The sequence below is a fragment of the Phocoena phocoena genome, chromosome 7 (genome assembly GCF_963924675.1).
Source record: "Phocoena phocoena chromosome 7, mPhoPho1.1, whole genome shotgun sequence".
Taxonomy (NCBI): Eukaryota; Metazoa; Chordata; class Mammalia; order Artiodactyla; family Phocoenidae; genus Phocoena; species Phocoena phocoena.
This window is the reverse complement of record NC_089225.1, coordinates 5642282-5664336: the sequence shown is the minus strand read 5'-3', so window position 1 is coordinate 5664336 and position 22055 is coordinate 5642282. Positions and strand designations below refer to the sequence as shown.

The window sequence follows — 22055 nt, the reverse complement described above, 5'->3', positions numbered from 1 at the left end:
GACCAGACGCAATGGAAGCTAAGGGTTTCCTTAAGGCAAGCACTTGACGACTAGTTGTTGTTTTCTGTTAATTCTTGCGTAAATCACATTCTGTATTCATACAAAAACAACTTTTTCTCTGACAAACTGTACATATAGAAACAAATTTCCAATTGGACATGAACTTAAATTTGTGGAGGTTCCATGTCTTGTGACACTTTAAAAAAAAAAGAAAAAAAAAATTCCAGCTCTTATCTTCACAAGCCCACATGGGATTTAGGGCAATGTGGGTGGACAGGACAAAACAAGGCCAGCTACTCTGGGTAGCCAGCTACTCTGGCAGCAGTCTCTTCACCTTAAAGACATCAGGGGCTCCTGGGATTCAGCTGCCCCAGAGAGAGTTCAGGGCTACACGGTGCAGGTTTCCTTTTGTTTCTCTTGGAAAGTCCACAGAAGTTCTTAAATACTGTCCAGAGAGGCCGAGGGGTACTGAGCCCCAACTTCTACCGACCCCTTCCACCCCCCCTTGAAGCTCCTCGCCTTGGCGGGCCAGAGTTCATGTTACTCCCTCTACCCCAGTTACTGCCACTCCGGCCCCCTCTAGAAGGGGTACCACTGCCTGGAGGGCCCCCAAAAGGTTCATCTCTGTGGTATCCATCGTGGTGATCTCCATCCAAGGAGCTGGAACGTCCGGACTTTGGCACTCTCTGAGAAGGTCCGGGGCCCCCTCGGCCTGAAACAAAATAATGGTTTTACATGTGACTTTTTTTTCCATCAGAGACTCCTGGTACAAACTTTTACTCTATGATGACAGACAGTGGAACACTTCTTTTTTAAAAAAAAAAAAACAAAACAGAGTTCTGAGGACATGAGCACAGCCCTCAGAGCACTGAAAGCTGTGCCTCTGCTTTTCTGGACCACCATCTCACTCCTGCCCTGTCTTGTGGCTGTGCACCCCTCAGCCTCACCTACACACATGTTCCCCGCGGCTGTGACGGAACTGACAGGGAGCCAAGAGATAAACACGGAGCACCTCCTGGTGGTCACCGATCATATGGACCATGCCTACAGTCCATGAGATGTGTATCTTCACCCTCCTACGCCACCAGGGGTATTCCAGGGGAAGGTTTGAAAAGCACTGACTTAACACTGGAAGCAACTAAGAAATACAAACTGTTGATGATGTTAATTATTACAATTGCTCTAACCAGGATAAGTGTTTACTATGATTATCCAACAACTATATAGCACTTCTGATTTCCTTTTAAATAATGAGATAAAACATTTCTTGAAAAACAAAAGCACTAAAAGAAAAACACTGGCTTTTAGTGCTTCTCCCAGGGATACTGTTATCTGTATCAGACTTAGACACACAAACCTCTAGGTATCTTAACGACTTTTAAGATTCTGACCTTTAAGATTTTTTGTCTTGAGATGATCGGATTTGGACACATCTCCCATAATGCATTATCAGAAGACTACTGCCAACTTCGTCTTAAATTTTTGAATGGAATTTGAATCTAGCTAAGACAAGGAGGCGAGGAAAGCTAGCCAAAACAGCCAAAGGCATTTTGGCTTCTTTTCTTACAAAGCTCAGCCTAGGTACCCTGGCTGAGTACCACCTGAAGGTACCTTGGCAGAGAACTTGTCAGCTAGGACATCATTTCCACACTAGCCACGTGGCCTCAGCCCTGGACCGACAAAGGTGTCCCCAGTGCCCACCCCAACCGGCAACAAAATGAGCGCTTGGCGGGGGGGGGGGGGGATCTACTGGTGACACGAGGTAATTTCTGAGGGCTTTGCACTCAGAAGAACGGAACTACCGAGAACAAAAGGCAGAACTTTGTAATGAAGGGACTACAGCCACGAGGCAGGTGAACTGAGGAGTGGAGCACAGGTCGAGGCACACAAGTCTTTCCAGCAGCCTCCAAAGTACACCACATGTGCAACGGCCCAGCCTAACCTGAGACCACAGCTGTAGTTAGCATTTGGTGGCTACTGCTCTGGGCTGCAAGTCAGTGCTGCCTCTAAAATAAAGGTCCAAAGTTTCAAGTAGTAGAAATAATCCACTGCTCCCCTGAAAAGAAAACCCCTTCCAGACCATACTCCCCAAAGTCTTTGTGACTCTGGGCACAAGCCAAATTCCTCCTGGGTTCAGACTCAAAAAAAAAAAAAAACCACAGAACCTGAGAGAGGACAATTCTTTCTGCCACTGGTGACACCCTTCAAGGTATCAGAGCAGCCACTACCAGAGAGCACATCTGCCAATTAGAGCAAGAGTCTCACAGATCAGCAGAGAAAGTACTGGGGCAATCTGAAAGAGAGCTGGAGTGGAAAGTGTGAACAAACCAGAGATTCCTGGAAGCAAGAGGAGGAGAACTGCGTAGAGGCTGAGCTTGCAGTCACCCACCGAGAGCTCCAACTGGCTGTACCGCAGCTAGGAACATGTGCCTTTGCACAGTCTATGCCCTGGAGGGTAGAGTGGAGAAAGGACCCCCAGTACCCCAGTCGGGGACAGACAGAACAGGCGTACACTGGGATGGGGCTGGCCCGGAGATGAGGCTCCCCGTGACCCCTGCAGCCTTCTCGGCAGGGCTGTGGCATCCGTAGCTCCTGAGCTGAAATCACCGGCCTCACTTACCTTTGCCTCCTCGATCCTCAGAAGGACCCCCTGGGGCTTCCATTTCTCTATGCTCAGAGGTTCCTGGCCCATCATGCCAGGGGCGCTTTCGGGGTGGTAGGGATGCCATGTCCATGCCTTGGAGAGAAGAGGACCGTTCTCTGCTAGCTGGGGAATGACCGTCGTGAGGGGGATGGTCAGGGCGGGGAGCATCACGGAAATGTTCATGACCTGGCCCTAATATAGAGAACACAGATCCAGAAGGCTAGGAATCTAACCATCTCATTATATCAAAGTACAGTGTGGCTAAAAGCAGACAGGAATTACACTGTTAAGAATAAGTGGCAACTCCAACTACTGAGCCTGCGCGTCTGGAGCCTGTGCTCCTCAACGAGAGAGGCCGCGATAGTGAGAGGCCCGCGCACCGGGATGAAGAGTGGCCCCCGCTCGCCGCAACTAGAGAAAGCCCTGGCGCGGAAACAAAGACCCAACACAGCCAGAAATAAATAAATTAATTAATTAAAAAAAAAAAGAATGAGTGGCAGCTCAAAAACCAATACTCACTCGTGCAGGAAACATTTCCTGAACACCTAGTCACATCATGAGTACACGAAAAGGGTCAAGATTAGAAATAAACATGCCTCCTGAAATAAGAGGAGGCAGGGAAGGGCCAGAAAAGTGGTTCTCAGACTTTTTAGTTTCAGAGCGTCTTTACACTCTTAAAAATTACTGAGGATCCCAAAGAGAATTCATTTATGAGAGTTCTAACAACATTTGCCATATCAGAAATGAAGACTGAGAAAACTTTAGTTCATTTAACTGTACTTTCCCAAAACGAAACAATTCAGTGAAAAGAGTGGTATCTAGACAAATCTCTTTAATATCTGGCTCAGTAGGGGAAAGCTGGGCTCTCCCATCTGCTCCTGCATTCAGTCTACACTGTGGGTTGAAGATGTGGGTTGAAGACAATGCGGCCTGCCACGGAGAGGTGAGTCGCTAAAGAGAGAACCCAGTGGACCCCTGGGAGAGTCCTCAGACCACACTCTGTGAACTGTGGGACCCTAAGCCACACGCAGCTCTACTGCCTTACCTGGCTCTCTATTTCCATCCCAGGAGTCTGGTTTCCGACCTCCTTCAAAGCGAGGGAACTCATCAGGAGTGGGAAGTAAACCCTTCCTTCCTCCTACACAATAGAACACAGCAACGCAGCACTCACAGACTATTTCAGGGGTGTCCACAACAACCTACCTGTCCACCCCTGTCCTTCCCACACCCGGGGTTCTCAGCTCACCTCGTGGGGCACCCCGACCTCGACCTCTGAGATCTCTTCCTCGGGCTGTTTCATCAGAAGCATCAAAATTCTCCTCTGGTCCAAAGTCTTCGGGACCAGGAAAACCATCCCTTCCTCTGGGGGGAGCACGGCCCTCATGTCTTGGGGGGGCTCCTCGTCTGAAGCTGTTAGGGAAAAACAACAGAATATCCACCTAATGGAATACCTTGTAGTCCTCAGTTCATGTTTCAAAGAAGCATAATGATGTGAGAAAATATGATACAATGTTAAATGGGAGAAAAACAAAATAAAAGTATGTATTTTTTAAAGTACCCATTTTACAATCCCAATATGGCACATAAAAACAGGCAGGAGGGAAAAGTACCAGAATGTAGGGTTATTTTAATTTTGTTTTAGGCTTTTAGGAATAATAGCAGTGAGCATTTTTTAGGTGCTTATATCATGCCAAGTGCTTTACGTGTACTATTTCATTTCATTTTATCCTCACAACCACCTTATGAAACGGACACTATTACTTCCCTGGCAGTCCAGTGGTTAAGACTCCGTGCTTCCATGGCAGGAGGCATGGGTTCGATCCCTGATCAGGGAACTAAGATCCTGCATGCCATGCAACACACCAAAAAACAGAAAGGAAAGGAAAAGAAACTGACACTACTATTCTACCCATGTGTACATTGGGGCTCAGAGAGGTTAAGTCATTTACTTAAGGACACACAATAAGTGTTGGGATTTGAACTCAGCCAGTCTTGACACCCAGCCCAGGCTCTTTACCATTGCCTCCCAAATACTTTTCATGTTACCATTTATGTTTTTATAATGAATTTACTTATATAATCAGAAAAGGGGGGGGACACAGATTCATGCCTGCTAACTGTACCCGACTTGTTTTGGGGCATCTGCTCTGCCATCTGCCCCAGCCCACCTCTACTCAGGGGCAGGCCTGGTGGCCATGAACTTCACCAATAGCCCCAGCCCACAGCTGACTGGTAGGGCCTCTGGCTTATGGGTAGCCCACCCGCTGGCAAGCTGGCAACCTGGTGCCTGGGCTGGTGGACAATTTCACCACCTCTCAGAAATTCTGGAACTGGGACTAAGTCAGCCAGGAGTGTTACTGAAGCAGCACCATTAATGGGGGGGTGCCAGAGCTGTAGCAGAAGCCTGTGGGGAAGCAGGAACAGGGGCCTGCCAGCAGGAAAGGTGTGTGAACACCCAAGAGAGGCCATGGAAACTGGAGAAAGGATCAGAAGGGGGAAAGGGGCTGGGCCATCTGCACGAACTGCCTGCTCGTGGCTTCCTCTCAGGCCAGGCCTTCTGCTTTTTCCTGAGTTTCCACTCAGTTATATTTTACTCCAACATTTTATTACGAAAAATTTCAAACTTACAGTAAAGATGGAAGTACAGAGCAACAAATGCCCATACATCCTTCACTGCTACTAATCGGTTCTTAAGATTCTGCCACATGAGCCTTGTCTTTTCTCTATCCATCTATTTATAAATTCATTTTCTAAACCATTTCAAAACCAGTTGGGACACGATGCTTCACCCCTAAATCCTTCAGTAAATTTCTTTAAGAACAAGGACTTTCCCCTACATAATAACACTACTATCACTCTAAATAACATGTAATATTATTTAATATACAGTCCAACTTGAATTTCTCCAATTGTCCTCAAAACATCCTTTACAGTTGTCTTTATAGATTTCAGTCATCATCACACACTATTATTTAGTGGTCACGTCTCTTTGGTCTACCTTAATCTAGAACAGTCCCCCCACCCCACCCCTCCTGCGTCTTATCTTTCATGACCTCGACTTTACTTACTTATTTATTTTTTAATTTTTACTGAGATAGGCCCCAACATTTTTGAAGGATCCATCCTTCAAAATGGCTCGTTTTACAGAACGTTCCACAATTTGAATTCACGTGATTGCTTCCTCATGATTAGATTCAGGTAAAACACTTCTGGCAAAACGTCTTATACTTTCACAGTGATGCCAGTCTGTCTCATTGTTTACGATGCAAAAGTGGTATGGCAACAAAACTTCATTGTTGCAAAGGTACATTTTCTCCTTTGCAATTAAGTAATCTGTAGGGTGATACTTTGGCAGCATGGGTGATTCTCCACAATCTCTTTACTCAGTGGCTTTTAGCATCCCCACTGATGATCCTTGCCTGAATCAGTTATGACACTGGGTATTAAAAGAAGTGATTTTCTAACTCTCACTCCTCCTCCATTTATAACTTGGTGTTTTACTGTAAAAAGAGCTTTCCTTTTTTCACTCCACCGTTCCAGCTACTAGCTACCTTTTTAATACCCTTCTTGTCCTGAGGTAACTTAATGAGCCATGCTCCTGCAAGCAAAGGGGGTATGACCCAGACGCTGGCTGAAATAACCACCTGAGGTGAGGGTGGAACTGACACGGGGAGGTAAGTGGAGCAGGGAGAGTACCAGCAGAGGGCGCTGCTCCCCCGAGAGGGATTCAGGGGAGACTCCCCACACGTGGCAGGACTCTTTTCTTGTCCAGGCAGCCATTATACGACTGCCCTAGCTACAAAAGGACCAGGGGAGTCTAATGTGCCCTAATTAGAAAACAGTTCCTGTTATGGACTAAATGTTTGCGTCCCCTCCACCAAATTCATATGCTGAAGCCCCATCCCCCAGGGTGACTTCGGAAATGGGCCTTTGAGAGCTATTTCGGTTAGGTGAGGTTCTCAGCACGGGGCCCCATGACGGGCTTAGATAAGAAGAGATACCAACAAGAGCCTGCTCACTCTCTTTCCATCACGCAAGGACAAAGGAAGATGGTGGCTGTCTGCAGGCCAGGAAAAGAAGTCTCACCAGAAACCCACCCTGCTAGACCTTGATCTGGGACTTCTAGCCTCCAGTACTGTGAGAACATTGATTTCTGTCGTTTAAGCCCCCCAGTCCGTGGTATTTGTGATGGCAGCCCGAGCTGAGTAGCACACCTCTTAATGAACTGAACCCTGTCAAATACACCTCCCCCTTTAACAGATTCATTTATTCAACAGTTACTGAGAACCTGCAGGGCGTCACCACTACTGCTCTAGTTTCTGAGGACCTGCCTTCAGGAAGCTACCGTGCTTCTGGGAGATACAAGTAATACAGAAATAAGTATACCACTTAATGTCAAGCAGTGCTAAGTGCTGTGCAGAACTATAAAGCAGGGTAAAATAAAGGAACAGGAGGAGAGATCTAAGTGGAGCGAGCCACAAGCATCTGGGAGACGGTGCTCCAGGCAGAGGAAAAAGCAAGCACAACGTGAACAGGACACGTCTGGCACACCTGAAGAGGAGCACAAGCTGGACACAGCACAAGAGTCTAGGTGTGGGTCTGTCACCGACAGATGAAATATGACAAACTGAAGCACAGTAAAATCTGAAACTTTGCACAGGATGCAGAGATTCAAGAACTCAATGAAAGTTATGTTGATGCCAAAGCCATTGGAAATGAGGTTCCTGCAGACTTGTGAACACCTGGGATGTCATTAAGAGAGCTCTTAAATCTTTTTATGAAAAACTCCCCTCTGAGAGCTGCTTCCTTTAACCCCTCTAGTTCACCCTCCCTGGCCATTTTATCAGCCACTCTTTTCTAACACACACCGTGAGAACGGAGATTGCCAACCCTTACTTCAATTACCTGCAAGTGACAGTCATGAGAAGTATGATGGGAAAAGAAGACACAGGAGAGAGGACTGAGGCAGGAAAGGCAGGAGTGCTGGACAGCACAGCTTGGGCACTGCAGTCGGATGGCCCAGGCCTGAAGCTGCTCTTACACTTACCACCTATGGGACCTTCCAAAGTCAAGAAACTGCACTGACTCTCCATGTCATCCCTTATCTGTAAATGCTGATAGTAACACCTATCACACAACTCACTCTAACAGTTAAATGAAGTAACATCTGGCACAAGGTAAATCCTCAATTATTATATCACTGATTACTCCGAGTCTCACTTGAGGTCTCACTAATTCTTGTTTTTTTCTCCCTACTACTTCTATTCCTTTGTTACCCCAAGCAAGTTGAGTGTTCAAGCCTGACCTCGACCTAATTTAACAGCAAGATTATTTTTCAGTTTGATTGGATTTTGTTAAGATCTTTAGGCAATGACACAGAAACTATCTACTCAATAATTCCTTTATTCTCAATCTAGATATCTGTCTCATATTTCGTCATTCTAACCAAGAGAACCTGGAGATTTCTATTCAAATCCAAGAAACTTTACAGTACACTGACCCACCTATCTGTTTAAAAGGACCAAGTAATAAGCAAAAAGAAAAAGATTTCTAAATTGTAGAGACAAAAAAGAACCACATAAATGTTAAAGGCATATACATATGTTTAAGTCTAAACACAAAACCTAGAGGGGGGAGGGTACTCTCTCCCCAAGTGAGAGAGGAAAGAGACTTTTGTGGAGAGAACAGGTGGAAAGCTCCAGGGAAGAAGAAACGGACCCATGAAGTATCCATCCCACCTTTCTTCTCTGCGCCCTCGAAACCGTGGGTCCTCAGGATCCCGGGGGAAGCGCTCGTCTCCAGGTCTGCGGCCTTCCCACGCCCCTGGAGGGCCCCGGGCCGCGCCCCGGCCATCCCCCTCACTGAACTCCCTGTGATCAGGAGGAAACGGAGGCCCAGGGCCCCCACGCCTCCACTTCTCTTCTTGCGGTAAAGGTCCTCCTCGCCCCTCAAATTCACGTAACCGGTGGCCAAAGCGCTTGTCGGGGTGGAAGTCATCTGGTCTGCTGAAGTCATCGGGGAAGTCGGGGTGAGGGCCGCGCCTATCAGGGGGACCCCTGCAGTCCTGGCCGCCCCGGAAAGGACCCCTCTCGGGACCGTGCTCGGGACCGCTGCTCTGCTCGTGCCGTCTCTCTGACATTGGGCCCATGTGATGGTTCGGAGGGCCACGTGAGTCACCTAAAGGAAACAAAACTGATTTTTACCTTGTCTTCCAGGAATCCTGCCGACGTAGGTCTGATTTTCAGCATCTTAAAATTTCAGAATGCATGCTTTTGTTAAGAATGTTTTCCCTTTCTGGTTCCCGGCATACTCAGGAGACAAACGTCCCTGAGGCATCATGTGATGAAAAGAACAAGGGCTTTGGGGGTGCAGATTTCATCACTCATTAGCTAAGCAACTCGACCTAGGGCAAATTATTAATCTCTAATGAGATTAGCAACTCAGCTGATATGAAGATTCATTTAGAAAACACAGGAGAGCCTCACCGGCATAAGAACGGGCTTCCCTTCCTGCCCCCACTCCTCAGTGTTTTTGTTGGGCCCACTCCCCATACCCAGGGAGAAGGCAACAGGGAAAATTCATGCTGAAAGCCGGGGAGCCAAGTACAAGGAATTCACCTCTGCGTTTGTAAAAGCCCGCAAGCTCACCACAGGGCCACAGGCCTACACTGCCATGATGTCTCTCCTTTAACTCCTAGTTCATTTAACTTGATTTGTTAACTCATACTTTGATTCTTAACAAAATCCTCTGTAAGGTACATGGAAGCATGGGCCTCTCTAATAACTGCTTTGTGACCAAACAGCCTTGCTGTACTTCAGTTTCAGGATTTATATAAACACTTTTTCTGTCCCTTTCTATGAATGATATCCCTCGTCTATAATATCATCACCATTCTTCGCAGATAAGAGCTTGGAAACCCACTAAAGATTTTTTTAAAAATATTTTAATATATGTAATATATTCAGAGTACTGAATAAAAATGGAAAGAGGTCAATTACTCTGAGTTTAGTCTGAAGGGATTTGTTTTCCTGGCTACTGAATGATTATTGCAGCCATTGTAAATGTACACCTATTTTCTGTCAACATATACTTTAAATCAAATATATTTTTTAAAGTAGACGGCAAAGGGACACTCTTGCTTCTAAAACAACTAACTTTTAAAAATGAAATTCCTCCACTTGCCCAGCTCATGCCTTTTACTGCTTTTCCCTGGCAATCAAGACGAACTTCCCTTCCTTACAGCACAGTCGGCCATAATCCTTACCCTTCTAACAGCCTTCCTCTCTCATTTTTACGCATTTCTCTTGGCCATTTCAATTCCTCCTCACCATTCAACATGTTTAAAATACTTGGAAATCTTAGTATAAAAATACACCATGAGAAGGACTCTCTCTTCTTTCAAGCTTTCTCTGTCCCCTCTACCTTCCCTTCTTTCCTTCCATTAAACCAGTCCTCTCCACGCTGAGGAAAGCACCTTCGAAGTTGCCTTTTTGTTCAAATACCCCAGGCGTCTTTCCTCCTGGTAAACAGCCCCTCACTTCCCAGTGTGACCCTGCAGCTAATGGCTCCTTCTCTGCCTTCATGTTGCTTGGACTTCGTGTGACCTCAGACACAGCAGACGTTTGACCTGAGGAAGCTGAACACATTCCATTCGAACTTACCTATGAATAATAATCCTCCCATTACCTCTATCTGCTTAAAAGTACCCTGGCTCCTCCAAAGAAAGAAACCCACCACTACAAATCAGAAGGGATGTGGCCCCTGGTGACGGGCGGTGGCGCTGGTTAATCCAGTGGGGGCCGGCAGGGCCACTTTCTCGGCTCTCCCTTCTCCCTTTGGTCCCTGGGAGGAGAAAGGAGGAAGAGAGAGATGGGGGTGGGGTGGGGGTGGGGGTGGTGAAGAGAAAAGGGGAAGAGCAAGGAGGAGAGGGAAGTAGGTGGAGACAGACACAAGGTGGGGGAGAGGGAGAGAGGCAGGCTCTCGGTTTGCTGATGGCTGTACCTTGTGGGAAACAGACTTCTTTTCTTAGGGTCCCCAAATCCAGAATTGGTTCTTGATGCTTTCTTTCTCTTTTTCCCTGTTGGCCACGGCTTCCATAGGATGAGACTAAAATAAACATTCTCCTAATTCCTTTACCTCTCCCTTTCCTACCTCTAGTGACTCACATAAATTCAGGACTAAGCTTTAAATTCCCAAAGTCCTAGGGCTGAAAATGCTGACAAGGACTTTTCTTAATCTAATCAAATGGGGGCAAGAAACCTAACATGTACCACAAGGTGCTGTGGGCTTAGCCAATTAAAAATTAAAAGGGGTCTAGTTCTTTGTAGTGACGTGTCCACAGTGCTCACGATTCTCTGGCTTGTTCCCCCGTGAAAAGGCGCACTGAACGTACAACTCCATCCACCCGCACTCCCTCCCGGTCCCACCCTCTAACTCTCCACCCAGGAGCTGCCCACTCACCACAGTCCCGCTCCAGCTCTTCCTGGAGGTGTGAGAGCTGAACACCTCGCAAAGCAGGGACTGCAGCTCCTGCGTGTGCCCCCTTCCAACCCTTAGGGGTGACTCAACTTCCACAACTTCCACAGAGCCTCACATCTCAACACTGACAATTCTCATCTCTGTGCTTTTCATATCATCAACAGCCTGAGGCACAACACACTGGTACATGGCTTTCTTCTTTTCAAAGGGACAGAACAATGTAACCAGCTAAAGAATTCAGTATATGACACAATTTGAGGGGAGGAGGGGGTGATATTAAAAACACCGTCAGGGCTTCCCTGGTGGCGCAGTGGTTGAGAGTCCGCCTGCCGATGCGGGGTACACGGGTTCATGCCCCGGTCCGGGAGGATCCCACATGCCGCGGAGCGGCTGGGCCCGTGAGCCATGGCCGCTGAGCCTGCGCGTCCGGAGCCTGTGCTCCGCAACGGGAGAGGCCGCAGCAGTGAGAGGCCCGCGTAGCGCAAGAAAAAAAAATAAAATAAAAAAAATATCGTCAAAATCTCTGAATTCTTTATCCCATCAAAAATTTAAACTGAGCCAGTTCAGCTCTCTGGGACGCTAAAAACATACGCTTGCATTCAGTTAGCACAGGAACCACTCCCATTCCCAGGAGATGAGCAAGGCCGGCCTGTGGCCCAGGCCCTGCTCTTGGTGGTTGTCCAAGGGGTTTCACCGCCCACTTCTGGTAGTAAGCAGCTGTTTCCTCTGGGCAGAATTTGGGCTAACTAAAGCAAATCTACGAAAACAACATAAGACAAAGCTATTACCTGAATTGACTACGCTCTTATTTTTCCTAGAGGTTCAAATGACCATTCTATCAGTTACTTACCAGTAAAACTATTGTTAAGATTTACCCAAAGGAGATAGAATATAATCTCTTATTCAGCCAAGCAGATATTTACCTTTGTTAGGGCCAGGTCCTTGTCCAGGATTAAGAGGGGGGATGCGACCTTGTGCTCCCTGCTGCCCTAGGCCTGGTATCAAGGGTGGGGGGCCTGCGTTCTGTCCTTCCTGAAAAGATGTTTTTAAAGCGGGGGTGTGAAATCAAAGGCTTGTGCTTCATGAACAGCAATTGTATCATAATGTGACAAGATAAAAACACTAGGTTACCCCAAAGCTTCCAGGAGTAAATATATACCTAGTGACATCATAGCAAAATTGTCATTAAATTGGGGGAAAGGAGATACTTCTCTGACCATAATAAAAGGAAACACTTGTATTTTAAACCTGCTGATAAGTTTTATTTAAAGCTAAATCTTTACTTGTAATGCCAAGCAAGAACCTCAGTGGAAAGTCAGAAATCATAACATAAAACAACAACACTCTGCACACAGGCGGAACTTCTAGCAAAAGTAAAGGCTTGGAAACCCGCCAGGACAGGTAAACTCTGCTCTCGCATCCATGACCCCTTTCCAGCTATAGAAAATATCCATCCTCTCAAGAGGTGATGGCCAGGTTTAAAAGGCGGGGAGCAGGAGAGTAAGAAAGGGGTTCCTGATGAGCAAGGTGTTCACTCACTGCTTTCTCCTTTCACTCCCTAACCTCTACTGTCTAACTCCCCCGTGCTCAGCACCCACTGCGCATTCCCAGCTATGTTACCCGGGACATGGGTTCGGGACATGGGTTCGTGGGTTCTTGCAGCTTCTGTCTGATGCAAACCTACTGCTCTGATCCTCTTAACCTCCTTGCTCTGCAACCCCAGCTTGTCCCCAGTCCTAATATTCTGTATTTTTATCTAGCCATGTCTAAATTCAGATTCGCCACACTGCCCAGTGACCTTGGATCTGGTCTCTTGACAATCAAATAATCAAATATATATCTAGTCATTCCTTCATACAAAAAATGCGTTTAGTGACTGGACCTACCATGAGAATAGCAGAGTTTCAAAACCATCAGTAGCAAAAGTGCTTTCACATTCCAAACTAGCTACAAGAAAGAGCAGCGTTGATAGGACTCATTTACAGCACTGCAGTTAAATTGCCATCATTAAGTCAATACCAGTAATTTCCATATTCCTTTGTTTCTTGTCCCTTTTATTCAAGGGCAGCTCTTATCAACATCTTTCATGCTATCACTGTAACACCTGAAGGCAATTCCATTAAATTTAACCAACTGGTTAAAACAACTGGTTTAAATAACTGACCTGGGGGACTTCGCTGGTGGCTCAGTGGTTAAGAATCCACCTGCCAATGCAGGGGACACGGGTCCGAGCCGTGGTCTGCAAGGATCCCACATGCCACAGAGCAGCTAAGCCCTCACCACAACTGCTAAGCCTGTGCTCTAGAGCCCGCGAGCCACAAGTACTGAGCCCACGTGCCACAACTACTGAAGCCCGCGCTCCTGGAGCCCGTGCTCCGCAACAAGAGAAGCCACCTCAATGAGAAGCCCGCACACCGCAACAAGGAGTAGCCCCCGCTCGCTGCAGCTAGAGAAAGCCTGCACACAGCAACAAAGACCCAAGGCAGCCAAAAATAATAAATAAATAAATAAATAAATAGCTGACCTGGTCAAAGTGAAGAAAGATATCAGTGTAAGAAATATAAGCAAAAAAAAAAGAAAAAGAAATACAAGCAAAGCTTTTTATCAGACTTCTGAGATGTGAAATGCCCTATATTAATCCTCCATTCTCATGCCACCAATATTTCTATAGGTCAATTAAATTTCTAGAGCCACTTTGCTTTTCATGTGTAAAATCTTTTACTATATGATACAATAAAAACTTATTAAATTGTCCCCAACAGACCTGTCCTCCGGAATATGACATGTTTATATAATTTCAGTCACAAGGTGATAGCTAAAGTTCATTATGTTTTTATCCTCCAAAATGAAAACTGTTCATTCACTAACATAAGGTTAGGTAGGTAAATATTATAAACACAGACAAATATACTCTGTATTAATAAAACATATATAACTTTTAAGTCTTAGGACAGTTCTGGAAGGTAAACCTAGATTTATTAAACATCCTAAACTCTGAAAGTGCCCAGTAAGTTCTGGAAATAAACTCAAATGCCATCAGATTCTTCATTGGTATGACATTTTTAAGTTCTGGAAGATGTGCTGAAGAGGAACATATAATCTAGTTATTTTAATTCAGTTGAATCCAATGGTCACCTTCCCATTACAGACTCTCTGAGGTGTTGTGTGTTCTACACACAGCATCCACAGCAGGCCCTCTTCCACAGGAATTGAGTGCCTTGCAACACCAGCTCACTCAGTCACTCACTTCCTTTTGGTCCACGACTGACTTCAAGGACACAAACCCAGTTGTTCATACCCAAATAACGCTTTCAGACTATGAAATTCAGAAAAATGTAAACACCACAGAGCCAGACAGTGTTCAATCCACTCACGCCCATGCAGTCTTCTGTAATTCAGCCCAAGCAAACTGAACTCTCATCATACCACCTCTCAAGCACAGCTCAGAGAATGGGTAGAAAAACTTGGTTGACAATAACAGAATCCTCTAAAAAGGGCCAAGAAAATTTCTACAGAAATACTCCCTCCTGTAAACACTTTTATATGTGAGCTAAAAAAAACAACTTGAACGGAACTTCATCCAAAGGGTCACCATTTGAAAATGCACAATTCTGGACTCAAAAGAGATCTCTAAAAGCATTCACTGAAATGAAAATAGTGAGATCACAGTCTACAGTATACTCATGAGTTAAACACCCCACACTATCTTAACAGTAGAGCCGGCAGGCAGATCAGCAGGCAGATAGGGGGTGGCTCAGCTGTCCGGCAAGCCCATGAAACACCAGCCTACAAAGGCAATAGCCCAGAAAACAGAGCAGGACAGGGTCAGAGCCACCCATGCTCCCTCCTCACCCTCCCCAGGGCCACAGCTCTTTTGGAGCCCTGGGACAATTATGAACTGTATTCAAGAGGGAGTGCATCATTTCTGGAAGAACCTCTATTCAAAAACATAGGTTGAGAAGTAAAGATTCATATTGCGATGTATTTGGTATCTACTTAATTACTCTTATTTCTTTCTTCAGCCATGATGCTACTATTCTCAAGCCACCATCACTACTTGAGAGACATCTATACCAGCTGTGACTGCCTTTCTCAGCATTTGGAAGTGCCACCTCAGTGCAGAGTGTATTTTCCCAAAGTATAATGCCTACAAGTTCGAAAGAAATAATACCTGGTTGAAGGGGGCCCGGGGCCCATCACCTAGCAGAGCTGTTTTCTGCTGCTGGAATGGTATTGGCCCTTGAGATGGATGTGGCCCTCTTGCCGGGTTCTGCTGTCCCTGAGGTCCAGGGGGCCCTTGCATGCCACCCTGGGGTGGAGGTCCCAAAGAGCCCTGGGGCGGCCCCTGCTGACCTTGTGAGCCTGGAGGCCCTCGCAATTCCTGGGGAGGGCCCATCATTGATCCTTGGGGTGGAGGCCCCTGCATGCCTCGCATCTCCTGAGGACCTCGCATCTCCTGAGGGCCATGTCCCAGCAGTCCACTTGGAGGATGAGGTCCTCTCATCTCTTGAGGCGGGTGGCCCAGCATCATCCCTTGGGGAGCAGGACCCTGGTTCTCTCGGGGGCCTGGAGGACCCTGCATTCCTCTTGGATTCAATCCCATCAGAGGTCCCTGAGACACAGGACCTTGGATCCCTTGAGACCCTGGCCCACCTTGCATCCCATGAGGATGGGGAGGTCCTTGCATTCCTCTGGGACCAGGTGGTCCCTGCATACCTTGAGTACCAGGTCCCTGAGGGCCCAAGTGACCCTGGGGACCAGGTGGGCCTTGGGGGCCTATGTGACCTTGTGGGCCAGGTGGGCCCTGAGGACCCATATGACCTTGAGGACCAGAAGTGCCCTGTGGTCCAGGTGGTCCTTGAGGTCCCAAAGGGCCATGAGGTCCAGGATGCCTTTGCATTCCTTGGGGCCCATGCATGTCCTGAGGCCTCGGCAACCCCTGGGGTGGGCCCTGGGGCCCTTGTGGTCCCATGAATCCTTGTGGCCCCCCACCTCCCTGATGCAGTGGAGGACCCTGTGGTCCCATTTGTCCCTGGGGTCCAGGGGGCCTAAACTGTCCCTGTGGACCTGGAGGCCCCATTTGAGCCATGTTCATTGGCATCTGCTGAGATGGATGAGGCTGTTGAAAACCTTGAGGAATCTGAGACATTGGACCTTGTCCTGGAAAGGGCTGGGGTCCCAGGAGAGGGGTGCCAGATGAAGGAGGAGGCTGAATTTGCTCAGCCTGTTTCTGTGCAAGTCTTTCAATTTTAAGTTGCTGGAAAGAAAGGAAGAAAAAGCATGCTGATAAAAATGCCAGAGCCCTTAAAGATGACAATATTGCTATCACTTATTTCATTAGGGGAGCCTCAAAACAAACATAAGGTATTGAGTGGCCTCTATTCAGATGTTCTGAAGGTACTCAGGCTTCCAGACTCTAGAATGCTTCTTTTTAGGTGCTGGGAAACAGCAGTCAGGACTATTTATATCCATCTTGATCAGGGAAAGCCCAACAATTTACTAGTGTTTTATCATTCTTGGTAGCTGCCAAAGGTAGGGAAGATAAGAACAAACCACCTGTTCTAGAGCTGACAGAAAAAAATTTTTTATCCGTGGATAAGTAAATGAATCCAAATTAAAACTACGTTGGTTTTATCTTGTCTATTAAAAAATGTATGTTCAACTTAGGTCTACTTGCTGCTTGACTGATCTGGTTTTAAAAGTTTAAGAAACACGATTCTTTTAGAAACTAGCTTCCTAAGGCAGCAATAAGAAATGATATTGCTCATCAGACCCATCTGAGAGTCCATTCCCTTCTCCTTAAGAGCCTATCAATAAACAAAACGTTAATCACTACTTTCTTAGATCATCTCAAATCCCCCAGAAGAGCCACACACCTCCAGAAGCTGTGGGTTAGTATACTGTAATGTGGCCATCTCTTGTTCGATTTCTGCTTGTGTTTTTTTCTTCTCTTCCAATTTAATGTCTTCTTTTCTGTCATTCAATACCTCGTTTGGGGCAGGAATTGGGACTTTATTTTGCATCCAAGCCTTGGGAAAGAAGAGAATATTAAAGTATACTCTAAGTGTGTAAATCATAATGACAGAATGAGAAAGCCATTCTATCATGTCAGTGGCTCATTCCAACCCGGTGAATACAAGTCAGCTCAGCTGGTAAACTATCTTTATTTCTAATACTAATTCTTAGTGACACAGGAATGGAGTCAGGCAAGCACATCACTAGGTAGAAACTGTTGTTGATAAAAGCTGCAAGATCTCACACGTTATTAAGATGCAACACCTGCCTGCCTCTTCAAAAGGACACGTGCACTCTGTGTTGAGGGAACAAAGTGGAAGACAGACAAAATATGTTGAAGAGGGTCAACATACTCTCCCTGCTCCATGTCTCTTTTTTCCTGCTTCTGATAGCTTGGAATGATAACAAGGAGGTGAGAATAAAAGAAGACCTAGAGAAGATTCATGACAAACTCAGGACTAACTGCAAAGCAACACATGGGAACTATGTCTAATAACGCCTGAAATATGTGAAGAATGCTCAAAAAATGTCTGTAGTACAGAAATACCTTCAACAGACGAGATAATCCAAGAGAAACCTACTTCTGCGCTTCAGTTAGACTTCCCAAGCGGAGTCTCCCACCAAGTGGGCAGGGGCGCACTTCTAGTTACTCACCTGCTGAAACTGAGCAGGAATAGGTTTTGCATAAGGAACTTTCTTCTGAGGTACTTTTTTCTGATCCTTTTGCATCACCTCCTCCATTCCCCAATCTAAACCTGGAATTGTCATTTCAATTTCGTTTGATTCATCTTTCCCTGAAACCATAAAGAGAAGTAGTTAGCCAAGGAAATAAAAGAAAGTGGTCACTTCATCAATGAACACATTTTCGGAAGAACAGATTCTAAATATCATGCAGTTTACATCACTTTTATCAACATACATCATTTTGGCATTTTCAACATAATTTAATAGCATGATTATAAGAAATAGGTAAAATTACAGAAAAAGTAAAATTTATAGGTACAACTTCTCTTACCCATCTGTTCTTGTTCCATAGCTAATTTTAGTTGTTCTGGTATTCCCATCCCTGGAATTACTGCCAGGCTATTAGGTTCAAGGTCATCTATACATAGGAATACAGCCAGTGTCAATAGAGATTTTATAAATGTATCAGGCCAATAAAATTAACACTTTATAAAAATGAAAATTATTGCTGGCGATTTATAAATCCATAAACTATAAAACTTAAAATTCATTTTGCAAAATCTTCTCAACACCTAACACTTTTATAACAGAATATCAGATTTCAAAGACAGATAAACATGCAAGAACCTCACCGTATTCCACTCCATCTTCAGACATTCCAGGCAACAGGTTTAGATTGTATCGATCTCGCATTTTATCACCTGGCCGGTTTCGGGTCCAAAATTTGCTGTCAAAATAAAAGTATTTGGAGAGGGGAGGAGAGGAGCATGGTTTCAGTGTATTTCTGGGCACTTAACAGTACTTAGCAGTCCTCTGGCAAAAACAACAAAGTTTTACAATGCCTTATTCTAAACATTTTTAATGTAGAAAGACATTTTTTAAATTAGAAGGCAAAACAAAATTCAAATAACAAAGTCATATTCAATACCCAATCTCCCTGTAATATACGTATTTATAAACCACTACCAACATGTCCTTAAGAGTAAGTTAGAAAACAAATTAATACATTCCTATATGAATAAAGTATACATTTATCTCCTGCTGCTCCATAAATACAGTAATTCCTTGTTATTTTTGACATAAAGCTTACCTAGTATGGTCATTTGAGCCTGAGCAGAGAATATGTCCAAGAGGATGCCAAGCCAGACTCCAAATCATTCCTTCATGGGCCATCTCCATCCCACCCACTTCTTTCTCTACCCTGTAATGGCACCACAGAAAGTAGTCTTTTTCACAAAAGTTACCCAACCCCTCCCCCACCAAGAAAGACATTTTCTTTTAGTGCAACACAAAGCTACCAAAGTCTGTTACTTTAAATCTGGTCAATTCCACATGTTTCAGAGGTACTGATTTGTCATCAAGAATACAGTCTTTTATCCAGAGTACCTCAGAGGGGAAATGCTTCAGAAATGACCTCACCACAAGAAACAAGGAAGTTGGTCTTACTCTCTTCAAGACTTCCATAGCCAAAAAGAGAGATGCTAAGTTTTCTGTTCCAAACTGGGTTTACAGATACAGGACATATGAACACTCAGAAAAAATACAAAACACTATCATTTTTTTCATGTTCAGGTGCTCTCTTCATAAAATTTACAACTTTTTACATAGTAAGTGCCACATACCCAACATGCCAGAATAACAAAGAGCCATCAGACCCTCCACTGGCAAAAAGTCCTTCATGAACAGGATGCCAGGCCACAGCTGTAAACAAAAACACGGAGAAGGACAAAACTATTAGGATCTCAGAACACTACAGGTAATAGTCAAAATGAGAAGCATATCACAGCCGCTGACCTGTAGCTTCTTTCTTATGACCTCGGAAGACTTGAAGCTCTTCTTTCAGGTTTCGGATGTCGAAAAGTTTACAGAGGTGGTCGCGTGATGCTGTGAGTAGCCAGTTACCATTGAGATTTAATTTCACTTCCATTACTGTGTTTTTATGGGCATGACTACAAACAAAGTACCAAGAAAATAATCCGTCAGAATTCAAAACAAGTATAAATCAATATAATGGCCATTTTTCTTGAAAAGCACATGGCAGTCAAGATGGCAAGAACTTTGGCCTAGAAGTAATAAAGCATGTAACATTATAGGACCATGGTTAAAAGTACACGTGAAAGAAATAGGTCAAAGACAGAAAGAAATAATGTCCATTATCTAAGCACAGCTTTCACTAACTAGTTAAAATAGGAGAACTTCAACTGGATAGAAAAGTTTATCTGTGAAGCAGGGGAAGCACCTGAACACATAAATTAATATTCGATAAAGCTCATTCAATTTTAAAAATTCAGTGAAGCTTCTCTCATTAAGTCAAAGCAATTTTAAAAAGGACACAAGATAGTTTGAGGGTTAATTTGAACTAAAGACTCTGCAACTGCTGAGGCCTGCACAATGCACATCTCCAAGGAGCACCATTCACAAGGCGTCCTATTTGGTTGTGGCCACTGGAGCTGTGCAACAAGGCAGCCTTGCTCCAGCCAGCTCACTCTGGGTATGGCTCAATTCCCAATCAGAGGGACCAGGATACAGCTGCTTAGTCAAAAAAACGTTAACAACATACTCATAGAACTGTGAATGTTTACTGATAATTCAAAGAGAAAATTTTTTATGATGTGGCTGCATCATAACTAAATACCTCAGATAAAAAATGAGAACTGATTCAAATATGAAGGGAAAATTTCTGTATAAGTAGATGTAGCGAGATGGAGAAAGCTGGGCTGTGTCTAACAAATGGCACACATGTCGGGACTTCCCTGGTGGTACAGTGGTTATGACTCCGCGCTTCCAATGCAGGGGGCGTGGGTTCGATCCCTGGTTGGGGAATATGATCCCCGTGCAGCCAAAAGTTTAAAAAACAAATGGCACACACATCAATTCCATACAAAATGTATTATGATGAGGAAACAGTAAAGCTAGAAGAGTAGCAATAACCACCTCCTCCCCACCCCCATGACGCCCAAATTAAATTTAGAGGTATGTGGCAGAACAAAAGTCAAGCCTTATTTTATTAGGAATTTAGAGAGAAATCATATTTAATAAATAAGAAGCCTCTAGGTGTAAGTCCATCTGTTGTCTACACTACTTTTTCAGGAATACATGAGAGGAAAAGAAAGCTAAAAGGTAAAGAATACAGGCAGCTTTGCTCCCCTTGGTTTAGGGACCAAGGTGGGGTTCCTATCACTTACAGTGTTGCAAGACTCTGCCCAGTCTTGGGATCCCAGAACTTGATTGGCTGTTGACTATCTTTACTTCCTGAAACAACTAACCCTTTTGTTGGATGCCAGTCTACACACTTCACATCAGCACCGTGCCCTGTCGGAAACAAGTTAAGATAAAAACCTAATCAGCATAGATATTTAAAACAGGACTCCATTCTAATTTAAACCAAAATAGAGAAACCTATTAAATGTTTTGATCCTAGTACTCAGTCATCTTAAACTTTTAAAACAAACTCTCTTTGGCCTTTGTGTCTGGAAGACTTTTGGGTACAGCAACCTCTCCTCCTATGCCACAATGCACAGGGACCATTCCTCTTCTCCTGGAACTAAGCTCACCTTCTCACGTACTTGCTGGTAGGCCGGTCAAGATTTTTGGAAGCCCCTGTAAAGCTGTGCAAACTTTTCATGATCTTCTATGTATTGTCCTAATTATTAGAAACAATGCTTGTCATTCACTTTAGCTTTCCTGCTTTGAAGTAGTCCCTATAGATCAAAAGTCCTAAATTCAGATTCAGACACCACCACTTTCTAGATGTGACAATACAAAAAGTATTCCATCTTTCTGATCCCATTTACTGAAATGCAGAATGGGAAAAATAATCCCTGCTTCATTCACACATATGTCAGATGCCAATAAAAGTTAGTCTAGCGAGTGCTCACTATATGATAGGCAGTGTATCGAGCACCTCTTTAAATCCTCTCAAAACCCTGAGAAAAGCTAGTCAACAATAACAGGAGCTGGAATCTGAACCCTGTCTGTAGGAATAGAGATAGTTCTCTTAAACACTGTGCTAGAGCATGAGGTTGCTTCAAAAACACAACAGATTAACCGTTACTAAAAATTACGAAAGTGAAAACCAGAATTTACAAAACTGAAAAAAATGAGCATGATTTTTGAAAACTTGTTGCTGTACAAAAAGAGCCTCAAGAGTATTTTATACAGCAAATGCACTAAGAAGCAGGTGAAGAGGGAGGTAAACAGCATTTGAAACGGCTCCTTCTCTAACCAGGCTCAA

At 44.8% G+C, this 22055-nt stretch overlaps 1 protein-coding gene across 1 annotated transcript in view; it reads right to left on the bottom strand.

Annotated features, from left to right (window-relative positions):
• Positions 1-482: 482 nt before the first annotated feature.
• Positions 483-22055, bottom strand: part of WDR33 (WD repeat domain 33) — a 61649-nt gene continuing 40076 nt past the window's right edge. The window contains exons 7-21 of the mRNA XM_065880669.1: positions 21007-21133; positions 19616-19770; positions 19444-19522; positions 18912-19022; positions 18454-18548; positions 18153-18239; positions 17792-17931; positions 16999-17151; positions 15294-16379; positions 12046-12154; positions 8383-8821; positions 3891-4054; positions 3690-3782; positions 2621-2836; positions 483-712 (exon numbers count right to left, since the gene is read on the bottom strand). Of these exons, the coding sequence (XP_065736741.1) occupies positions 483-712; positions 2621-2836; positions 3690-3782; positions 3891-4054; positions 8383-8821; positions 12046-12154; positions 15294-16379; positions 16999-17151; positions 17792-17931; positions 18153-18239; positions 18454-18548; positions 18912-19022; positions 19444-19522; positions 19616-19770; positions 21007-21133 (3284 nt within the window). The remainder of the gene's footprint in view (positions 713-2620; positions 2837-3689; positions 3783-3890; positions 4055-8382; positions 8822-12045; positions 12155-15293; positions 16380-16998; positions 17152-17791; positions 17932-18152; positions 18240-18453; positions 18549-18911; positions 19023-19443; positions 19523-19615; positions 19771-21006; positions 21134-22055) is intronic.